This window comes from Diplotaxodon limnothrissa, linkage group LG2 (assembly GCF_057381915.1).
Source record: "Diplotaxodon limnothrissa isolate DT_005_m linkage group LG2, D_limnothrissa_male_GT1.1, whole genome shotgun sequence".
NCBI lineage: Eukaryota > Metazoa > Chordata > Actinopteri > Cichliformes > Cichlidae > Diplotaxodon > Diplotaxodon limnothrissa.
The window spans coordinates 32,837,495-32,861,651 of NC_140597.1; the positions used below are offsets into that span (position 1 = coordinate 32,837,495).

At 38.5% G+C, this 24,157-nt stretch overlaps 1 protein-coding gene across 1 annotated transcript in view; it reads right to left on the reverse strand.

Annotated features, from left to right (window-relative positions):
- The window catches only part of dock2 (dedicator of cytokinesis 2), a 100,978-nt gene that overhangs the window by 17,255 nt on the left and 59,566 nt on the right, over window positions 1-24,157 (reverse strand). Inside the window, exons 27-33 of the mRNA XM_085362612.1 lie at window positions 3,457-3,555; window positions 3,069-3,163; window positions 2,118-2,196; window positions 1,883-1,983; window positions 1,527-1,585; window positions 1,061-1,209; window positions 178-263 (exon numbers count right to left, since the gene is read on the reverse strand). Coding sequence (XP_085218738.1) covers window positions 178-263; window positions 1,061-1,209; window positions 1,527-1,585; window positions 1,883-1,983; window positions 2,118-2,196; window positions 3,069-3,163; window positions 3,457-3,555 — 668 coding nt within the window. The remainder of the gene's footprint in view (window positions 1-177; window positions 264-1,060; window positions 1,210-1,526; window positions 1,586-1,882; window positions 1,984-2,117; window positions 2,197-3,068; window positions 3,164-3,456; window positions 3,556-24,157) is intronic.

Here is a 24,157-nt window from a genome sequence, read left to right on the forward strand (position 1 = left end):
GACATGCTTCCACAATTTAATCATCAGAGACCTCTGAGAGGGTTTTACCTTGTTATTCAGGGTTATTCAGTTTGTCTATTAATGTACTGGCAGAAGACCAGAGCCAAGTGTGAAATGCTGCTCATGAGAGTTAGCAGGAAATCGATTGTGTATAGTGAAAAAAACTACAATACTTACATGCTCTCCAGTAGCTGCATGTAGCGTTCATCTCCTCCACCACCCTCCACCTCATGGTCCAACTTCAGAATGATCTCATTCTCAAACTGCCGAAGATTTTATTATTATTTTTTTAAAGTAACTATTACATTCTATTGTATTCTATTCTTAATATACCAATGTCCTTAGAAGGCAGACAGATAACAAATTACAAAGCTCTGGAGCGTCATCGTATGCTCATATCACATCTTTTATTCTTTTTATCAATTGTTTTTCAGGCTTTCTCTTTCAGGGTAAACATCAAACAACTTTGCATCACTATCTACTGAGTCATCAGATTCCCTCTCCCTGCCTACCTAATGAGTGATCTTTGTTTGTCCTTTTGTATTTAAAACAAAGAATAAGTGTTCGCTTGGGTAACACCTCACAATAGTGCTATGTGCATACAGTCCAAGTAACAGGGAAAAATATTTTCGGTATCAGAACAAAAGGACATTTATCACTCAGAGCTTGATTAATAGCATAAAGAACAGCACTGAAAATGGGGAAAGCAAAGAGTGGGACAAAAGGTAAATTAAGAAGCAAAAGACGGGAGCAACAGAAGTGGAAATCAATTATGCATGCAAGCATAATTAAGGTGTCTCTTTTACTTTTATCTGCTGCATTACAGGAAATCAATGCGGGAGCACAATGTGTATGTGCCACAGTTATAGATTTTCTATTTCATTTGTTTTCCTTGTCTCTTCTTTTAATTTTAGCATGTATTCATAGATACAAATGCATCAAAGTCTGCAATATACAAGATTTATTTAAGTATTTTTTGTATCACGATTAGTTTTTAAATGGCTCGACTGTCTTAAGTTTAGTATGTATACTAATCGCTTGTGTTCTTATATGTGTGTACCTTGCTGAAGTTTCCAAAACGTGCATGTTCACAGGTGATCATGTCAAAGAAGATGGGAATAGTGGCCCTTCTCAGCTCTTCCTCAGGGATCAAAGTCATCTCCAGGATGGGACCCACCATGCCGGGGATGAAACAGATTTTATGACTGCCTGAAAAAACACACACATAGAAATAAACACACGTAATTGCTCGTATATGCAGACACAGCATTTTTCACTCACCCTCAGGTAACACTACAGGTCTCTGTCTGGCAAATACAAGAAGTATTTTTCTTCTACAGTAAGAGCTTTAGCTCTGTGCAGGATATAACCCTACTCTTCTGTACACACCACAGAAAACTGTGATATTTTTAGTGCACTGATATATTCAGATTGGTGTCTGTCAGTGTGAAACGCTGCTGACTCATGAACCTTTCTATCCACAGTTTATGAAGAAGAAAAACTACACATTACAGTATAGTTCTTACCTAGTTTATACCAGATGTCACGGATTGCAAAGCCAATAAGCCTTCTCATATCTCCATATCTGGAATTCAGAGTGTGGGACAATAAGGAAGGAAAAATACACAGAAAGAGAAAAAAGAAGACATTAGAATGTTAGTTTGGAAGCAGTGTCCTAATCAATACTGTTATTACTGAGTGGAAAAGATAATGCTCACCTACTCTTACTCAACTTGATCTAAATTAAATGCCTATCTACAGGTAACACACACTTTTAATAAGTAGTGGAGTTTAGACAGCAAACAAAGAATCCTAAATAGACCACAAATCAGTGGGGAGAGTAGGTGTGGTAAATTGGGAAATTAAATAGCTCTTCTCTCACTTGGCCAGAATCTTGTTCCTCTTGGTTGGTGAGAAATGTTGAAGCTGCAGGGACTCCTGGGTAATAAACGCAACTGCCAAGTGGAAGTAGTTATTCCACAACTAGACAGTGAGGAAGAGTGAGGAAGGGAGGGGATGCAGAGAAAGATAGCGTTTAAGGGGATTCAGACACAATAAGAAGGATGGCATCAATATGAGACAAAGCTCGGAAATATTGCACATAAAAATACAGTTACCTGGACTTCAAAGTCATCGTTATTAAGGAACTTTTCTTTCATAGTGTCAGCATATGTATTGATGGCTCTTAGGAACACCCTAATGAACAGATATAAAAAAATAAATCAAAAAGACATGTCAATGAAGTAAACTTTGCTGTGGCTGTGTTTGATCAAACTGAATGTTAAAAAAAGGAGAATACGAGTAAAAAACGAATAAAAGGATGGGATTCTTTAAAAAACCACAATGCAGCTTATTTTTTGTTTATCAAAGAATTCAGCTCTAGAGCTTAAAGCCACAGCTTTAAACTGTTATTCCAGACAAAAAAATGCAATATCGCATTCAATTCAAATCTTCTGTCACAGTGATAGATCATGATCGCAAGTTAACAAAATGTGCAGGTGTATTGGCGTGATATGGCCTTATGGATTTCTAAAGTTAAGTAGCAAAACTACTCTCAGGCTCCCTCTGCTTCAACACTGTCTATCTATCACCATTATACAGAGCCAAATGCCATTCCTTCTCATTCCCCCTCCTTCTTTCATTTTCTTTTAAGTAGGCTTTTCTTTCTATATCTGCACATCTTCATTCTAACCCCGGTCTGCAGACTCCTTATCAAACTGCCTTTTCCTGTACCTCACATTCAATTTTTCCTATTTGCCTTTTCGTCTGACACAGCTTTAGCCTCCCTTTAGCTTACATCACAAAAAACACTGATAGCTTTCACTCCATTGGCTCACACACAGTCATATTTGCCACATCAGCCGTTTTCATCATCGCAGCCTTGATCCCAGCTTTCCTATCGCTAACTTATCCCTGTGTGGGTTCATGTGGATGAACCAGTCGACTGTTGATGTCGACTTTTTAAATGCATAAGCTGTAGCTCATGGGCAAACACATGTAGAACCATGCAAGAGAAGACTTTCAAACTGGTTCTGTGCATGTGTGTGTACATATCTGCAATATGTTACCTGTTCTGTACCATGATCATGGCCATCCAGTCAGACGGATACACATGTTTCCCAATCAAGTCCTTGAAAAGGAGGAAGGACTCCATTAGGAAGTCCTGCAGTAGAAGAAGACAAGAAGAACAAGAGACAAATGAGAATATAGAACTGTACTACACAGCAATATGCAAAGTTTTGAGCCACCCTTCATTTATACTTTGATAGGAAAATGAGACATTTTGCTGCACAAAAATGACAGATATAGCAAAAATGATACAAATTAAAACTTATATGTCCAAACAGTTACTTAATTTCTTTTTTTTATTATTTGTCAGAAGGCTCAATAAACACTCCAGTTTTTAAAAAAAATCCAGTTTTCTGCCATCTGCGGATATGTGTGTGAGGCACTTACCACTAGATCAGTAGTTCCACTGAAGGTTTCGATGTATGTAGAATAGTGTCGATCATCCATCTGACTTAGAATAGCTGTCATGCAGGCAACAACCCTCGACTACAGAGGTAAAGTGTGTAAATAGAAAAAGAAAGAAAGAGATAACCCATTACTCTTAGCCTGAGAGCTACACATCTTAAGCCGAAAACTGAATCATCCATCCATACATCCATCTATTTTCTAAACCACTTATCCATTTCAGTTTTTGCTTGGGGGCTGGAGACTATTCCAGTTTCATAAGGTGAGGGGTGTGTTACTGTACACCCAGAACAGGTCAGCAATCTATTGCAGGGTGCTTTTGAGTCACTTAAGGTTATCCATACTGCACCAAGACTGACGCATAGCTAAACAGAAATTAAACTGTTTGCATCAACAGCTCGTTATTACCATGGAATTTTCAGATGATCATAATCACTATAACCAAACCCAATCATTGCCAGGAAGGCTGGCAGTGTCTGTAGTTTCTAAATTACATTCTATAGTTTACATCGTGGCACCCTGCCACAAGGTGAAATTAAAAAGAAATACCTTCCGAATGACTCGATCACTCCAAATAACAAATACAGAACTAAACCGCTCAGACTTTCTGATAACAACAAATGAGAAAAGGTACAATGAACTTCAGTAAAAATTCATTTTAACATAGTTCATCTGATTTACTTGTTGAAAAGATAAAGAGACGAAAACCTTTCAAACATCAACAAAAGCAAAAAAAAAAAAAAAAAAAGCAGTTCAGACAAAAGTTCAGTGATGTGGTCAACCTTAATATCACCACAAAGAGGCTTTATAATGTGATAACATGTGATGTTGTCTAAAGATCGTTAAGCAAAAACGAAATAGAGTTTGAATGTTTCATGTTTGTGAGGGTCATCAGTTCATGCACTTAACTTGAAATATGGCCCAAGCTGAGTACACATAGACACACGCTGAGTTTAGTATTAGCAAGCGTCAGCGATAGAAGATAGAAAGAGTCCTGAGACAGAGCAGTTGGAAGAAGGAGCTGCGACTTCTGTGAGAAAGACAGACATGAAAGATGAGGCTAGGCATGAAAAAGAAAAAAAAAGTTTTACCTAAGTTAGCTTTAAATCTGTGTGAAAAGTACTGAGGAAAAACTCTCTCGAGCTGGATTAGAGCAGAATATTCATGGGAAATTTAGAGCAGATCTTTCCACATCCAGAGGCTGAGAGGGGGAAGGCACTGAGAATGGTAATGGTCAATGAAGGTGAAGAAAACAGAGAAAAAAAATACAGAAACTGATCTGCATCAACTTGAAGAAAACATGAATAATTACTGGCATGAAAGATAATGTGAATTTATTTTAAGGTTTGTGCATATTATATATGTTCCTAAAAGTGTTGAAATCTTTGCTGATTAAGTGAAATTTTGTCAATCTACACTCTTCCTCCTTCATGTTCTCCACCAGGTGGACTACTGTTGCATTTTTAATCATTTTTCTTGTTGATTTCATTGACTCTTTTTGCCAGGTTCAATTTGACTTCTTCAAGTGGTCTGTAAATAAATCCTCCCTCCACATAATCATCACACCACTGAGCCTCAAAAGGGCCTGAACATTTTTAAACACTGGTAAACACTAATATGTTTCCCCTTATATGCCCTTGTTTTGTTACACTACATATAGTTTTTGTTATGATCCTCCTTCTGCTGCTACACTGAGTTCAGTAAACATTCAGAACAGGTATTTCTGCCACCGGGATTTGTGAGAAATTATCCTTCGGAGTTGGTGGCAGAAAAGGAGACACGAGACAGAGATTAAGGATGATGGATGACTAATTGAAGATGAAAGATGAATGGCATCTAACGCGATGACAGCTTTAATTTGATCAAAAGTGGCAGGGTTTGTGTTTGTGCTTGCCTGCATTCTAATAAGCAACGATACTTTTTCAGTCATGTATGCAAACAAAACTTAAAAGTTCATTAAAACTTCATTAAAACATAGCTGCGAGCAGCAACGAAGGGGGCAAGCGGTTCAGCAGGGCACAGTCACCATGGCAACTTAATGTGATCGTGTTAGAAACGTGACTTTAAGCACTCATAGGAAACAGACAGTCTTCACAATGTGGTCCCGGGTCTGTGCATTACGTTTGGATGTAATAGCTCTGAGCATTGCTGAGATATGACCTCACTACCACATTTGTAAGCTTGCTGCTGATTTCAGTTGACTGTGACCTATTATTGCCTTTAAATAATAATCAAAAAAATCAAAAAAAATATGTCAACTTTGGTTATCATGGGTTTAGGGCTTATCAGTGACAACTTTGTGGAAAACGTCAAAAACATTTTCATAAAAATCAAAATGTCTCAGCATAAGCCACAAAGTTCAGCAGTACTTCATTTGTTAAAAAGTCATCCACGTGTTTTAAACTTTGCAACTTTAAACCAGTGGCGGTGCAGGCGTGGTCAAGCCTCAAACACAACACGAGGGATGTTTTTTTATTAAGCTGGTTGTTTTTCAGCTCCTGATAGCAGCAATGCTGGTGACAGATGTGTAAGAAATGCAAGGACAGAGACGCCGAAGCTGCCAAATGATCAAACCATTCTTCCATTGTGTTAATCTGTTATGTGCTGCAAAACTGGATCACCTGTCAAACCGACTACATGATAATCTTCTGCTATTTGAGATGATGCGATAGTCTTTTTATTTACTTGCAACATTGTTCCTTAAACAGTAAAATAAAACACAGCTGTGCTAGAACACGTACATTTCAATTTCAAAGTAGAGAAACAAAAAATAAATGAATAAAAATCTGCAGCTTTGTGTGATCCTACAACACTTTGCAAGTGAATTATTCTTGAATATATAGGATTGATTTTTATACACAACTTGATTACAGTAAATCAATATCATCTTTTATATTATCTGTTAATGCTTATACATGACGACACAAAGTTGTGTGAGTAAAACAGCAGTACACATAGTTTGTGGTCCCATAAGGAGGTGCAGCATTTATTCACCACAGCACTTGATAAAAGGCTTCTGTGGGTTACACATGTGTTTCCTCACTCTCAGCCCTTTTAAAAGCTCTCTCTCTCCTCAAGATGCAATTAAGGACTTGAAAGATCGTTCATTGTGACAAAGGAGAAACAATTTAGGGTCTTGGGAGGGGAGAGGACTTGAGGATGCATAAGTTAGCATAATTAAAAGCACCCTCGGAATCCAGGGACTGTCCCTGAACGCTGTGCCACATTTCTAAACTTTTAACATGCAGTCCTTGGGTGTGTGTGTGTGGTTTTGTGTATTAGTGCTCAGGGTATAACTACCCCCATCCTCCACCCAACCGTCTGCACTATGGTGACACCAGAGACCCCATCACCATACTTCCTTTTTTAATCTCGCTTCCCTTCTTTCACATTTCTCTTTCCTCTTATGTCTCCCTCTTAAAAGTGCTGGGAGATCAGTTTAGTGTGACACCTAAGTACAGAGTAAGTGCTGGAAGAAACACTTAAATGAGGGAACAATGATTAGTTTGTGCTTAAATAACAACTTATCTGTCACTAAAATTAACTCCTGTCATTGAAAGTAAACCTTAGTATGAGAAAACACTGTTATTGACAGCAGTGGCAAGTCTTTAAATTATGCATATATACTAATGTAATTTAGTAGGAAACTCTCCCCAAAGGTGGTAAAAACCAACAGACAGGATCAAGAAGCACAATTAACTCTATTTTTTTTCACCCCTCGCTCTTCCTTTTTTGCCTCCTTAGAGTGCACTGCCTGATCAGTAATAGGATTAGGAACACACACACACACACTTACTCAGGAAAACTACTCAACAGCTCATACATTTTTGGTTTAGTGTTCACTGTGCTGGTGTATATGTGGATGTTACTGTTTTGAAGTGTAGGTCACGTGTCACATTGCCCTACTTCACTCTAATTGGTGTTCTCTGAGGGGCAGTGCTCTCAATCTCCTTTAACACCATCTAAACACGACACAAATGCTGAAAGGGCCAAATATCTAGCCATCAAATGCTCCTGCGTCCTCACACATGAATGTGTTTCATCAACACATTGTTGCATGCAAAGACGCATGGAAGGTATATTTTTGTTGTGTATAATAATAAAACTGCAAACAATCACACTGTGTATGACAGAGAGAGAGCTTAGGGCTTGTTGAGGCAAAGGCCTTACACAACAGCTAAAGGATTACTGGCAAAACATGGCACAGACTTTGCCAAGGTCTGAGATTTCATTCCCTTCCTCCTCCATCCTTTGCTTTCCTTTAACCCTTTAAGACCTACCATAGAACCAAGTCCGCCAGAGCTTATATTATATTTTTACATGCCGTAGTGCCATTTTTGGGAGCATTTCAAGTTGATTTACATCAATACAACCATTACAGCCCAAATGTTAATAATATGTCTGCATTAAGTGCATAGTAATTACATAAATTGCAAAAAAGTGCAATAAACTACAAAAAAATTGAAAATTGTTTTTGTTTTTTTAACATATATTTCTAGTTAGAGAAATTTAAGAGGCTTATCCCTCAAAACTTTAAATACAAAAAAGTTGCACAAAATAGTTTCCCACCACAGGAAATTTATTTTAAGTGTCTTCATAGTTTTATTTTTGAAATACACCAATTTTCATATACTGCAGGAAAAACAAAAAGAAATATTATAATGCAAATTAGCAAAAAAAACAGCATGTGCATCAAAACAAACTATTTCGAGCAGTGCAATATGAGTTCTAAGCATCCCAGAAACGACACAGAAAGTCATGAAGTCAAAGATAACTTTTAAAAACACCAGTAGAGGCTCATAAGGCCACGATGGTAAAAAACTACATTTCCGCAAAATGACGACACTTCCGGTTTCGAGCAGGTCATGGCGGACATGCGATAGTTCACGCTGATGGACGTAGGAAGTGTTATGAACAGCTGATCGGATCGGCAAAGCGTGTTTCTGGAATATTGTGTTTTTGTTGCTACAAGTGCTTTTTATGCAGTTTTTGCAAAGCTATATGTGGAAGGAAACTGTGACCTAGGACAAGCTGATGGCATAAGATGTAAGTACAACTCCTCCGGTTTCATATGAAAAAAAATTATTGCTCTAGCTCACGTGGTTACAGAGCTACCAGGATTTAAAAATAGTTACGCAAAATGGAGCGTGTCCGCTCCGACCGGCTTTAAAGGGTTAATATGTCTATCCATTCTCTCATTCTGGCCACTGCTGTTGGCAACAAATTCACAGCTGTAATTTCCAAGTTGCTTCCAAATGACAGTTACCTGACAAAGCAGTTTGTATCCTGATAACTTTCACTGCATATCATCTGCTGTCTGATAATGTGTTGCTGTCATTACTGTGGTGACAGCGTCAAACGAAATGTTTTTACTGATAGTGATAGCAGCGATAGATCTCAGTCAGCATTCATCCACTCAACAACAGATGATATTAGGAAGATATGATTTACACTCTCAAATTACTAGTTTGAAATAGTAATTGAACCCAGATGTTACACCTGCTTACAGCTTATAGTGAAACTGAAATTCTATTGTGTCTTGAGCCATAATTAGCAAAAAAAATAGAGTGAAACATGAAATTTTCGTGTGGAATTCCAGCCACCAAATGACAGAATTCCTGGTTGGTCCACTGTAAAGCCAAAATATAAACAGAATACAAGTAGGATTTAGTAGATATATGTTATTATTATTTGTAACTAATTTATGCTTGCAGAGATGTATAGAGATGTGTGTTTCGCGTCCATGATTGCTAACCAAACTAATCTAATACACCAAAAAAGAGGGAACTTTTTTTCTGCGAAAAGATTTTTTTCTAAACATAGCAAAAAAATGTGAATATCAGGATTTCACCACAACATTCACATTTACAAATGTAATCCAGGCTTGTATCTTAGGTCTATTTGTACAAGTCTCTTCTCTGAACCTAAATTCCTGCTACTTTCATTTTACAGATCAGCAAGATCCATATGAGTGCCCCCAAAGCAGGAGAGATATGTGCATTTATGGACATACCATAACTTTATCACTACAAATGACAATTTACCTCTGACATGGAGACAGAACTGTTACACTGGAAGGAAAATTACACAGTATACTTTTCTACCCTTCAGCTGGTAGACTGGCACTTGTGTTGGAAATTTGCCATATAGAGAAGCTAGCATCTCAGATTGTAGCGTCAACCCTGTGATTAAGGCAAGAATACAGAGTAAGACACAGCTGCCAAGGTGTTATCATTTGGTGCTGTTGCTAATTTGACGTTATCGCCTACAAAACACCGTAATTGAGAAATCTCAAAATGCATTAGCATGACATTTGAATGTCCTTAAAGTTATGTTTCGTGTGGTAGATGACAGATGACAAAATCATAAACTAGTAATCTAAGGCCAGCTGTCCTCTCTCAGAAGACAGCTGGCAAAAAGAAAGACAGATTGTTCAATAGACTGAGGCAATGCATTTAACAACAAACTTTATTTGGAAAAAAAATTAAAGTTAAAGTTAAGTTTAAATATTCTTCCAGTTTCTGTTGGACTGCTTTACATTACCTAAAGCCTTAGAATCAAACAGAATAATGAAAATAGGAACACAGTAAACAATAACTAAAAAAGTATGGAAATAACCATGAAATTGTAAACTGACTCAATTAAGCCTTCATCACAGCCACCCTAGTGAGCACACTATTGTATCTATATCATTAGATCAGCACTATCTAGTAACTATATTATTATATTAGTAACCCCTGCCATCAGCCTCTGTCAATATTCTCACTGATAGTAGTAGCTGTAAGTTGGCAATCCCGAATTAATTGCTCATATTTTTTGGAGCCTGGGCTTTTCTGTCTTATAAATGTTACATAGACTCTATGACAGTGAGTTTGAATTTTGTTTAAAGTTCATTATGCCCACGAGATGCCCAGCGGGATAAACAGTGGAACGACGATGGATGCAATTAAATATAATTAACATATCATTAATTTTAAATTAAGACAGAGAATTAAAGCATTAACTGTGACAGTCCCAATTTAAATGCTTAAGGTTTTAGGGTTTAATCTTTACACGAGTAGCTGTTTCTGACATTGACAGAACTGCCAATCAATAGTGTGGAACAGGGAATCAAGCAGTGCACTAAGTACACACTGATCTACGTCCATGTTTTCACCTTTAACAGTGCAAATAACCAAGATATATACATATAGACACTAGCCTATATGTGGATAGTCATCCACTAGTCTAGGCATCTGGAGTTTCAATTTAAAACACAGGGCACACGATAAGAACAATCCATTCAAATGACTCCACATCAGACTCCACCAATGATGCCTTTCACAGCAGTCTATATCCCGTTTGTGCTCTCCTCACCAATCTCCCTCTTTACCCTCCTCTGTGGTTCCTTTTGTGACATCCCCCTAAATGAGAAGTCATCATCCTTTTTTTTTTTTTTTAAATAGAACATCTAAAAAACACATTCTCACTGGACAATTGCAGCACTCCTTACTGTACTCCCTCACAGCGACATGCTCAACACTGACCTCCTTGTTACACACAAATACATGCAGACACATTTTTTCCAACACCTGTGGGCTGAGGTGAAATGTAGAGAGGTGGTGGGTGGGGAGACTGTTGGAGGTGGTTGGGGAAGGGGGGGGGGGGGGGGGGGGGGGGGGGTGACAAAAGAGATGGATTGTGTGCAGCAGTAATTAGAGCTGTTGTGTTTAAGGATGGATTGGTTGCATGTTTGTTTGACTCAGAGCAACAGAGAGAGGTAGCATGAGTGTCTATCTGTGTGCATTACACAGCGTATGCAAACCTGCACGCCTGTTGACTGTTCAGAAAACAGATCAATGTGTCCTCAGCCCATTTCCTACTCATGTAAAAAGAGCCAGAATCAGTTAACGCAAGTAGGGAAGAGTGAGAGGAGGGGAGGTCAAGGGAAAATGAATGAAAAAAGAGAGAAAAAAAAAGAGAAGAAAATGCAGTGAAATAAAACATTTACAGGCTTAAAAAGAGGACAGGTTTTTGTTTTCTCAAGCTCACACACCATACACTCTCATACCCCTTCTCATCTTCCTCTCCCAAATCAAATTACCACGACCTCTAAGCTCTGGCACAACTATCTCATGATTTATGGCCCTCGCGTGTTTCCGTGCACACGTGTAATATTTTTTAAAAGCCTTCATGTGTTGAACTGCGGTGACTGCTGCTTATGCAATGTGCATAATTACATTTATATTTGTCACACTCACATACACACACCATTTACCTCATCACACCAGAGGTCAATTGAAACACAACACAAGGTGAGTCAACCACTTTGCAGTGGTGCATACATCGCCAGTTATTTTCAGATGGGGGAGGGGTCAGGAGGGACATTTATATGGACACTGCATCAAACAGCCGCTCAGGGAACACGCAAACTCGCAGCGTTTTAAAGAAATATTCAAAACATTTCACTGACAATCACTGCTTAGAATGGAGAATCAAACTCGACATTGCATTGTGTTATTGTACAAGCATTACATTTGTAAATTCCCTGCAGCTTTATTTCTTAACTGCTAACAGCCTAACAAATGTTTATCCTAATGAAACCATACAAGATCAATCCCTAAACCTGAATTCTAAATCTGAAAGCTGCCAGTAAAAGATGTGAAAAATGGTAAAACATTCTTGTCTTCCTTGATGCACGACAAAAGAAGAAATTAATTTATACACACACACATGCAAACACACGCACACACACAATTCCTGGAAGGCTCAAAAGACAAAGCATTCATCATTAAGCATAATTTAAACCCGATGTCATATGGTGTTTAATCTCACTTTCTTTTCATTTTATCTAATTGCCTTATTTGCCACAAGAAAGAAAGCAGTGTCATTCTCAGCTCATATGAATGGGAGCAGGGGAAGAAAGACAATAAGCTTAAAGGAGGATGAGTGGTGGGACAGCCAAATACAGAGCATGAGGGGAGTATGAAAAATGAGGATGAAAGAACACTAAAGAATGGCATGAAGAGGAGAAAGTGGGGCAAAGAAGAGAGAGGACAGTGACCAAATACTGTAGCTCAAATAGAAGAGTGAGGTGAAACTACAAGGAGAAAATCAAAACAGAGAGAAAGAGAAAGCGAGTTAGCAAGGCAATGCTAGACTTTATTCTCACAGAAAAGCAAAGGTATAAATAAAGTGAGTGGTAGAAGCACGAGTGTGTGCTTCTGTGTGTTCACGCATGTGTGTTTGTTTGTGTCCTGGCTCGACTCCCGGGAGCACACTGCCAAAGTTTCACTGGGTCTACTACTGTGCCAGGGTCAATGTAGGCACATAGACAAACATAGACACAAAATTCAGGGCATGACATCAGATTTGTCACCAATATATAAAAATAAAGCGAATCATGACACTGGATGACTTAAGAAATGAGTGAGAATATTTGAGAAGCACATGAGAGCTAAAGAGAAGCAGGCAGAAATATTGATCAGGGAAAGAGGGAGAGAGAGGAGTGTATGTGTGTGTGTGAAAAAGAGAGGGAGAGAGAGCGAGAGAGAGAGAGAGAGGGAGGGAGGATCACTGGGCTCCGCGAGCATACGAGGATCAGCAGCAACAGAATGAGACGGAGAGAGAGATAGAGTGGTAAAGAATCGGAGGAGAGCTCTACTGAGCACTAAAGGACTACCACACACGAGTGATACACACACAGAACCAGGGCAAGACAGAAGCATGCGGACCAAAGGGGATGATAAGAAAAGGTAAGTGACTAAGAAAGCAAGAGCAAAGATATTTGTTAAAAAATAACACTGAGTGTATATGTAGTTAAGTGTATGTGTGTGTGTGCGTTTATGTGTATAGGGGAGTGATAGCATAAAAGCCTAACATGTTTTCTTCTCGCGCTGTTATGGCCATCTGAGGAATGTTTCTGGTCTGGTAGCCCAAGGCAAATACTTTATTTTTCAAAGATGCTCATTTAAGATTTAAGGTTTTGAATGAAGGTAACTGGTTTTATGGAAGGAGGCACCAGAGAGCTAACTGGAGTGCAGGAAAAAAATCCATAGGTTAAACCTCTGGGCTACATAGATAAACATACAAACAAACAATCCAAAAACACACAAATTTTGGCTTGGTGGATGTCTCATTCCTTACAGAGTCAGTCCTCTGCTAAAAGTGTATTTATATATCAGACGGTCTATCTGTTTTATGGAAACCTTATAAGTGTATTTTTGCAAAAAAGGAAGAAAAAAGTAGTATGATCACTGCATTAGTATCGACAGCAGATACGCTGTGTGTGTGTGTGTGTGTGTGTGTGTGTGTGTGTGTGTGGCAGGTGAGTAATCCCATCCATCTGTCACAGTAGGATTTGATTCACATGAATACGTCTGTGTGTGCTTAAGTGAGTGTGTTTCATAATGCAATATTAATTACAAGTTTTCCTTTAACAACGATTCCGAACATTCCTGTGTGTTTATGGGAATACGTGTGTGTCTTTGCTGCCCGACTAATATTAAAAGCCTCTGAACCAATCATCGGGACAGCTAGTGTAGCTTTAATGTGGGATTATAAAGCAATAACCCTTCTCTTTATACACTAATGCTGACCTCATGCATCTGTGTTTGTGTGTATGCGCGCGTTTGTTTTAAAACGATCAAATCTGTATACAGACATCTCAAACTGAGACAGTGTGGATTTATGTGACCTGTGTGCAAAATTTATATAACCTCATAACATAAATCAGGATCACAATCTGTGCATATCTGTATGTGTGTGCGTGTGTGTATGTGTTACACTATCACACAGTCCAGTCTTTCACTTGCACAAACACATCAACAAGTTGAAAAATGAAAAGAAAAATAATGTTGTTTCTAGTCCTACAGCGACATGTCTACAGGGCTACAGCAAAATAACCGCACTTGTTGAATAAATTTATTAAATTTAAATTACTCGCTTTTACTGCTGTGTGGGATGTTTAGCCAAAAACAGTTAATTGTACTGTGTTGTGAGTCATTATTGTTGCTGTAGAAGGGAATCTGTTTTCAGTTTGACTTTCTTGACTGCTTGCGCAATATTTGAACTCCTCCTCCCTCTATGTATGCTGTGTTTCCTCTGCCATAAGCTACTGCACAACCCTAAACAAGAGTCATTCCAGCTAACAAGGTGTTCTTTTCATCAAATGCTGCTCCTTTCTCCACACATGCCTTCGATAACTGCAGCCAAACAGCTCAATTTGAACTTCATCTGTCTTCGGTACTTCCTTCCAAATTGAGACTGACTTATTCAGATGTTATTTTGCATACTTAAGATGCTGAATTTGTTGTGAGAATGAAGGACGTTTTCCCCGTTCTGGCTTCTCTACATGGGTATTGTTTGTGCATCATGTCTGCACATTGAAACAGTGCATTTCTGCTGCGGCACCGTCCTGTAGGCCTTTTGTTGCCATGTGTTGGTTTTGCTTTTCCTTTTTGCCCAGCATGTACAGATTTATAAAATAAAAAAGTTTTCTTGATTTTTACAAATTTTGCATTTTCATTACCGCTATTTCAGAAAGTGGAATTTTCAAGCTGGTAGTTTGTTTTTTGTTTTTTTAGAAAAGAGTTTTTGTCAATATTCAGACAAGTATTACTATTCTAACATCATTAGTCACTGACATTGGAAAACACTTGTTTAACCTAAGTTAAACACCTTAAGTAAAACTTATCTTTAAAAAAATGCCCTATTCACCTAAATGAAATAATAAATATGTCAAAGACAAGCTGGGACTCTTTTGGGTCTTTTATGAAGGGCCAAAAGCCACCACTTAAAGGAACGGGGTGCATTGGATTTCTAAACAGCATTCAAACTCATAAGTAAAAGTAAAATGTAATTTTTCAGATCACCAGTCAGCCCTGGTGTTACCATGAAATCTGAAATAGAGGATCAATGAATCAAGAATGAATCAAGCTCTGGACTCCCAATGATGATTCTTTCTATTGAGTCAATTAAAGTCTAATGAACCGCTGATGCTATGAAACCTTAAAAGCACAAAAATGACCAAGCACACATACCAGAGCAGCATATTATCAGTTCGTGAAAAGTTAATAAGCAGATAAAACCCCCTGAAAACCACATCCATATTTGAATAAAACCCAATTTTTATCTGTTTTCTGCAGTGGTTGCACTCAGTTCTTCTCACTTTAACATAATATGCAATATTTTCAGGAGTGTCCAAATTTTAGCATGCCACTTCACAAAGAGCCTGTCGTGGTTATTAGGAATGCACCAGAATGTTGCTAACGCTTTTCTCTGCTCTTGTTCTGGGAAAAATAATAATGAATAGCTGATGTGTGAAGGCAGGAATTTGATTCAGGACCAATGAAATCTTTCTCAAAGATTCTTGAATATTTTCAACAATGTGCTTTATGAATTCATATTCTTTATTTACATATAAACATGTTTTCTTTGCATATGTCTAGGCCTGATTTGTTTGTAACACTCCTGAGTTGGACTTCATTTATTTGGTAATAACTTCTAACTTGTATAGACTTATACAGAAAGTAATTTATGTGTCTAGTAGTAAATGCACAAATACAGGTTCACATATTGGAAACAACTTTAGTACAGGAATTACATCTAAAATTATACACTGGGAAAACCTAATCAGTAGGTAGCTTTAAACTACATTGACTTTTATCACATTCAGTGTCTGCAGGTTCACAAATAATGGAGATAAAGAAATAAGAAATAAAAAAAGAAAGAAGAAATAAAAAGAAAGAAATAAAGAAATAAAGGTTCAGTCAGTCAACAGGAAGACAGAAAGAGGAATCCAAAGAAGTATGTACTGGCATGCACACATGAAGTTATATGTGTGTGTGTCTGTGCATCTGTCAGTGCATCCGCACGTGCATGTCAGTGACACTTTAGCCGCTCTGCTAACCAGACACACTGTGAACAAGTGATGAGAAACAGATGAGATGCGGTGAAAGACAAAAGGACACAAAAGTCAGAATGGTGGGAAGATGGATGTGTGAAAGGGAGCGAGGGCAGCAGGGGCAACAAGATGAAGAGATGAGAGGAGGAGGAATAGATTAGGGGTTAATGATGGAGATATTGGATGGGATGTGCAGGCAGGATGAGTGATATCGAAGAGAAGAGAACAATGAGATGATAAAAAGAGTACAAAGACAAAAGGTAGTAATCAGGATGACGACAGGTGACCAAGGGGAAAAGAAAGGTGAATGGAGAAAAAAATGCTCAGAGAGAGAAGAGTACACAGTAAAAGCAAAAATGTAAACCTCACACCCTATTAGCTACACTGATAAGATTTTTATGTAGTAGTGCATCTGTGGCGTCTCCTCTAACTCAAACACTTTGTTTTCCCCTCTTAGCTGACTCGGTCTAGTTTTCCACTCTATCATGTTTATCTCCTATTATTAAGTATTTGGTGCTAAATATCTCATAAATATGCCGTTTTCCTTTGGTTTCTCTGCCCCGCTGCTCAACCAGCAAACATTACTCCAGCAGACAACAAAACAAATGAATTAAATCGCCAGATGGATTTGTCAATAATGTGCTCTTGGTCTGTAATGTATTGCAGCCCTTTTCTTATTATAGGTTCCTAACAGGTTATAAATAAGCTTACAGCATTAAAACCGAATTGACTTTTTTTCCCTCTGGGGTCTTTCTGACTGGAAAAGAACATTGAACTTTGAATTATTTCCTATTTGTTGCCACATACACGAGGAGTAGGGGCTGAAAGGGCTACAAGTTTTTAATAAAATCCATTGTTATGAGATCAGTTTTGTTTTTCCCACTTTGTGTCGTCGTGCCGTGCCTTTTGATTGGGGTTGCACCACGACCGAAGGTAGACATGTTTAAACATCGATACGAACCCTTTCATTCCTCTACTAGAGGGAGTCCCTGAGAAGGAAAAAAAGACTGTAATGACTTACAGTGTCTGTTTACAGTGTTCATGCACTGAACAGACTAAAACCCTTCAGATTTACTTTCAATTAGTGACATTGTTTGCCTTATCTGAGTTTCTTCTTAGACAGACGTGCGGGGAAGTCTGCCTCTCAGTTCTCTGTTTAATTTATTTTCTGCTTCTGCTTAATTTATGCATCTCTGATTCCAAACATGCAGAAACAAAAACACACACACACAAACGCAAAGTACATATACACAGAGTTTGTCCAATGTAAATTTTTCATGAAAATTCAGTACACAGGGCGCCGCAGAGCATTTTCCATTTTCCTATTGTTTGTGAAGTGGTTGGGATTTGAGTGTGTCTATAAAAACCCCAATTAAGTCCTCTTTTGCATCTTTTTTGTGTTGCTTGGAGAGCAACAGTGACCACAGTTTGCACTGCATACCTTTAAGAGGAACCTGAGTATCTCAGTTACTCTCTCATTAATATTACGCACAATCTTCCCAAAACAATTCTTCACTTAGACCCTTACTTGCTGGCTTAGTGAAATGTTTGGCTTTTTGTGTATGAACATTAGCCTTTTGTGACTTCCCTCTTTCCAGTTGAGATGCTAATTTATGGGCACTGTTCCTAAAAAATACAGCTGCTCTCAATTAAAATGCAGAATGACAACGGCTGCAGAATCAGCTGTGTATATGTCCTTTTTTATTTTGATGATTAATACCGGATTCATTTTTCTATGAGTTACCGGAAGAAGTGTTATACTGGGACACTTAACAAAGGTGAAATCACTAATTAAAAATGCAAACAAACACAAAGAGACACAGTATGTATATCATCATATTGAATTTGAGGCTGACTTCACATTTTGAAAACTACAGACAAACAGAAAATATATAGGGTACATATAGGGTACTGTGCATCAAACAGTATTGTCACAAAGCTAAAGAGGAGTCCTGCAACAGACACCCCCCACAGAGCACTGATCTCAGCATCATGGAGTCAGCCTGGGATTAAACGAGGAGACAGAACACAGTAAGACAGCCCAAATCCACAGATGAACTGTGGCAAATTCTCTAGGATGCTTGGAACACACTAACTGCTTTGAAAAATGTGAACCAATGAGAACTGGTGTGGTTTCACGGACAAGGGCGCTCATACTAAATATTGATTGTTTTTTTTCCCCCCATCTCCTGCATTTTGAAGAAAGTTAACTGAAAAAAAAAAAAGAATATTGTGGCAAAGTAATAAAAGCAATGCAAGATACTGAACAAACTTATATTTTTATATTACAATTCTTTGAGGGGAGCTTAGTATCTTGCTTGATAGCTTGTCTGCTTATTGTAGCAAAGAGTCAGAGAGATGGTCTTACAAGGTGCTCAAATATTTAAATGGCAGGTGTGGCAATCCTATCTCCTGCAGTTATCCCATACAAAATGCCTCCGCACAGAGTTTTATTTGATTTATACGTGCGAGAATATTAAATGTCTAAAAAGTATCTTCCTATCCAATATAACAGTTGTAAGAAATGGACAGAAATTATTTCTCATAAAGGTCTCTGATAGAATAAAACTTGCAGGAGGCAGAAAAAGAAGAAGAAAGAAGATGCAGCTCTCACCTCACTGTTCTAAGTCCCTCCCACCAGACATAGGGCGTCCACACTAAATAGCAGGTGTTTCACATGGAATAGAAATAGGATAATGCTGACTTTTAAGCTTCATGTGACATTTAGAACCCACTCTTCCAGCTGAAAGTTTTGCGCTTAACCCACTGCAGAGCTACATCTTATAATGTTGCTCTTTGTTCGACTTTATACTACGCCGGTTCTTGTCTGAACAGATCTGTGATCAACCAACGTCTCTCTCTGAGGAGTAGACTTGTTAAAATCCTGAAAACAAAGCTAACAGAAAGTGAAGGAGTCTGTTTCCTCTCAGACACTTTGAATTACAATATGCTGAAAGGTTATTATAGATTTTTCTTCCAGTGGCACCAAAAACACATTGCCTACCATTTAAGTTTCAAACACATGTTAAATCAGAGGTGTAAGATTAGAAAGGTTTGGCAATATATAACAGAGAAATGTTTTTGTTGCCTTGAACCCAAACAACGGTGGCTGGAGGGAAAAAAGCCTAATGAACTGCACAAAATGCACTGTGTGCCCCGTCTCAAAGGGCCAATAAAGTGCTGCGTTTGTTCTGTTCTGGTGGTGAGTGGGTGAGAGATAGTAACTGAAAGGGGTGGTGTGATTACAGAGCAGTAAAGCAACTCTCAGTCTCCCTAAAAACACTTGCACACACACACACACACACACACACACACACACACACACACACACACACACAGGGCCCGTCAATCAGCAGTTGAAAAATGAGACTCACCTTGAAACGACAGGGGACTCGATTCGCTGGAGCATTCAGCGCTCTGTTACCACTGCAAAGGCGTGGGTGTGCACTCATTCACAGACACATGTAAAAAACATGCAGGGCATCGCTGAGACTGCCTGTGTCATAGACAATGCTTTAAAAGCTCAAACCCACCGACTGGCAAATTAAACTCATTGCATGTATAAACAGATTTCATAAAAGGCTGCACCCTGTCAAGAAACTCCCTGCGGTGTTGAAAGGCTTGTATGGTCTGTGTGCGTGATGACAGATGCTCAAGCACACTTGCGGTGTTCATTGATTACTGGCAAGCAATGTGTGTGGCATCCCAGATCTTTTTTTCTTCCTTTCCTTTAATGTTTGTCTCTTCACACATCCTCCTCCTTCTCCTCCAGTCTTCTGTTTTTACTTTTATCTTTTAAAAAAGTCATTCAGATTATGAAAGGAGAAACTGATTGGAGATTTAAAGCAACTATAGAAAATTAGGCCTTCACATCTCTTCCGCTGACCCACACATACAAATGCTCGCGCGAGTCCTTCATCTTGTCCACAGTTCTGCTAATACATCTGTTCTCTCGCTGTCATCCCCTGGCCACCTGTCAGCCCTGCCTGTGCCGGCGTCTACACAGCAAAATCTCCAGTGTTAAATTAACACTAGAGAGTGTCTATATGGGTCCACACCTCTGAGTGTTAAATACAACACTGTTGAGTGTTAAATTAACACTTTTGACAGTGTTATATGTTTAAAAGTAACCTAGTCAGTTTTGAAGATTAACAAAGACTAACACTGAGCAGTGCTGATTTTCTAACACTGGAAAATAACTCAAAATGTTAGAAATATTCCAGTGTTAGAAAATCAGCACTGCTCAGTGTTAGTCTTTGTTAATCTTCAAAACTGACTAGGTTACTTTTAAACATATAACACTGTCAAAAGTGTTAATTTAACACTCAACAGTGTTGTATTTAACACTCAGAGGTGTGGACCCATATAGACACTCTCTAGTGTTAATTTAACACTGGAGATTTTGCTGTGTACCCTGTTATCCTCTTCAGTTGCCTCTCCTTTATCCCCCAGATGACAATGTTTCCTCCCTTTCTCCTCCCCGTTTATTTTGCACAGCCAGAGGTGAAATGTTGGTGAGAGACTATGTTTATATATAAAGAACAAAGAGGAGGCGAGAGAAGCACAGAGAAAATCAAAGGTTGCATGACAGAGATGGAAGAGAGGGTGCTGAGTGGGAAAGTGTGACAACAAACACAGCAAGTGATGAAAGAGGGATGCGAGGTTAGTGCTATCCTTTAAGATTTAAAAGAGGGGGAAGTGATTGAGAAAAAGAGAAGGGTAGAGAGTCTGAGATACACAGAGTGTGAGCTGGATTTCTGAGGATATGGTGTCACTTTCTGCCTGACATCATGCAGGTCAGGGGTGAAGAGTCAGACTTCAAAAAGGAACACACACAAAATGATGAAAGTAAGAAAGAAAGAAAAAACTTGCAGCAGGTGCTCTGCTGTCTGATGAGGCTGCTGATGGAAAGGCAAGTCAGCTGCAGTGGAATTACCTTTAGTTCACTCAGTCTGAATCCCAAGACAAGCTGCTTGACAGCTCTTAAACACAATCAAACACACAAATGGGGACATATGCACGCACATATGCATCCTTTCTCTCTCTTTCTCTCTTTTTTTGCACACACAAACACCGGCTAGCTCTCTTCTTCTTGCTTTCCCTCTCCATCTGTTTCTCACCACAGAAATGCCATCATCATCTGCAATTTGTTTGTGCAAACAACGAATCTCAGTGCTTTTCTCATTCACCCAGTCGCTGTGCCCTGCTTTGTATATAAAAAGGGACGCATGAAATATAAGTTAAAGCTTCAGTCGTCCACTCCAGGAAAGTGATTACCACAGTTAGCACAGTAAACAATAATAAGCAGTCTGGGCTGTCAATAATGCGAGACCCCTCCCTGGCAATGTCACACTCCACAAGCGAAACACACTGTCAAGATATTTATATAAGTAGGAGCAATATGTCACTGAAACAGAAATCCTTTGATCTTTAATGCCTTATGCAGAAACCTTACATTTCAAAGCACCACTGTCACTGAAGCTCTCAAGCAATGCAGTGCACTGTGTGACACTTATTGTTTTCTATGTCTAGAAAGTTTCAGACGCAGGATGCAGGCTGAACAGTCTAAATTTAAACTGTTCCTTGTTCAGCACTTCAGCTCATGGGCAAGCCCACCAGCATCAGTATTAATATTTAATTTTTTTAAAATGAAAACTGAAAAGAGTCTGACAACCTTAATTACACTTGCTGTCAGGGAAAAAGGGGGGGAAAAGGCTAAGATGTCAATTTTTATTCTCCTTGTGCAGTCAAAACAGCATGGGGTATTAGGCTTAGGTCATGACAGGGAATTGGTATGAGTGAATGGGTACAAGCCTCTCATTCTGAATACATATGAAATATTAGAGTAGCAGTCAGGCTCACTGCAGTTAGGATGTGTTACCTGTCCACTGGTGAGCACATAATTTTACCTGCTACAGTGCCAGAGCCAACAAGCTGTTTTAAAACTTCTCAAAACCCTGAGAAAGAATTCTTTACAATAATGAAACAATAGAAGATTTTTTTGTTTGTAATCTCATGGGTTCTTACACTATTAGGTGAACATGGCTATAGCTGATTTATTTCTCTCTCCCTCTTTCTCTCTCTCTCTATATCTTTTAGTTTTTTCCACAATTGACCGTATACAGCAAGCATCTGTGTGACATGTTGCACCAGCTGGTGTAAACTAAGCCATTCATCTTCCCTGTGTGTGTTTGATTACGTGTGTGTGTCTGTGTGTGTGTATGCAGCCAGCTTTTGCACCCCACACTGGCTGAATAGAGTGACAACGTTGTTTGTGAAAATAGAAGATAGAAGAAAAAACGAAGACACAAAGATTTCAGCCTAGATACACACACAAGCCTAATTTCATGGACAAATGACCTCACACCAGCTGCAGACCAGCTTTGTGTGCGGCAGTGAGGGATCAAAGGTGGACGGTGACTGACTTTTTAAACACAGGCGGACAAAAAGAAATTTTCTACAATATATGAGCTGGATCTGCAACAAGTTTAAAATGTATTGTTGCTTGAGTTCTGTGCAGACAGCAAATGCACTGCACTGCCATTTATCCTCAAGAGCCAAACTGTGTGTAATTACATTAGCTCAAATTAGCATAGCTCCATTAGCTAAAACGAAATATACCAGACAAATGTTCCTGCATCCACTTTTCCATGCTCTTAAATATAGTACCAGTTGGGTAAGTTATTTAAATAGCGATCTTTTTTCTTCCTTATCTGTCTTTTTCTTTTTGATGTACCCTGCCCATATTTCCTGCAATAGCCCAAAATCCTGATATGGAAAAAAACAGTAAATATAATAGAATTCTGGCCCAGTTTCATCAGCTAATCGCAGTGACACAGTGCGCCACTGAATTACACTGAGTCAGTGATCTGAAATGATAAAGACTAAATGGCTAATTTTGCTTCTCTCCCAATCAATGCAAAAATTTTAGACTAAGCAAAATAACACAAAACAAAGATAAGACCTTAACATAATTTAGTCATGGATTAACATTAAATTTCCTGCCTGTAAAAAAAATCAAGTAAAAAAAACATTTAAAATAGACCGAAGGGCACAATGTCTGTATAGATTACTAGACACAAAAGAAACATTAAACATGGAACAATGCTATAGAGTTGATCACAAAATTATTAAATTATCTTAACTCATTTGAAACATTTCCAAACTGCTTTTACGACAAATGATAACAAATGATTAGTTATAAGTCTACAAACTATTATGGAATGTAAAGAAAGAAAAAATAATTTTAAATGTGTTGTAACGTTTAAAATTAAATTAAATTAAAGTGATCCAAGCTCCTTAGATCACTTAATAAAAGAATTAAGCAGCATTTTTAAATTGACAGGATCTATAGCTCCTGTGATTTGTATGCAACTCCCAACTCTATAGAGAAACATGCAATTGCCCATAACCTACCCTGAACATATTCTATAGTCTTTTCATTCTCCTTGATGGGATTTAAAGTTTTGCCACTGTTACTCTCACCCACCTGCTAGGGTAATAAGAACTTGATAGACCTATATTGATCTGGTCAGTGTATGCTCTCAGTCGAGGTCGAAGCTTTTACACGGTGCTTTACGTGCCTAATGTCTATGTCTTCTTGCCAGTCTATTTCTTGCCAGTTTCTCTTGTTTCTACCTTTGTTTCTATCATTCATTGCCTTTATTTCTTTCCTCTCTCCAGAACAAACCAGCAATGCCCAGAAAAGCAATCCAACTCATCATCTGTGGGCCTCTGGTTGGAAACTGAGAAAAGCTTTGACAGTGTCATCCAGTCGGAAGTAGCTCAAGTAATAAGATC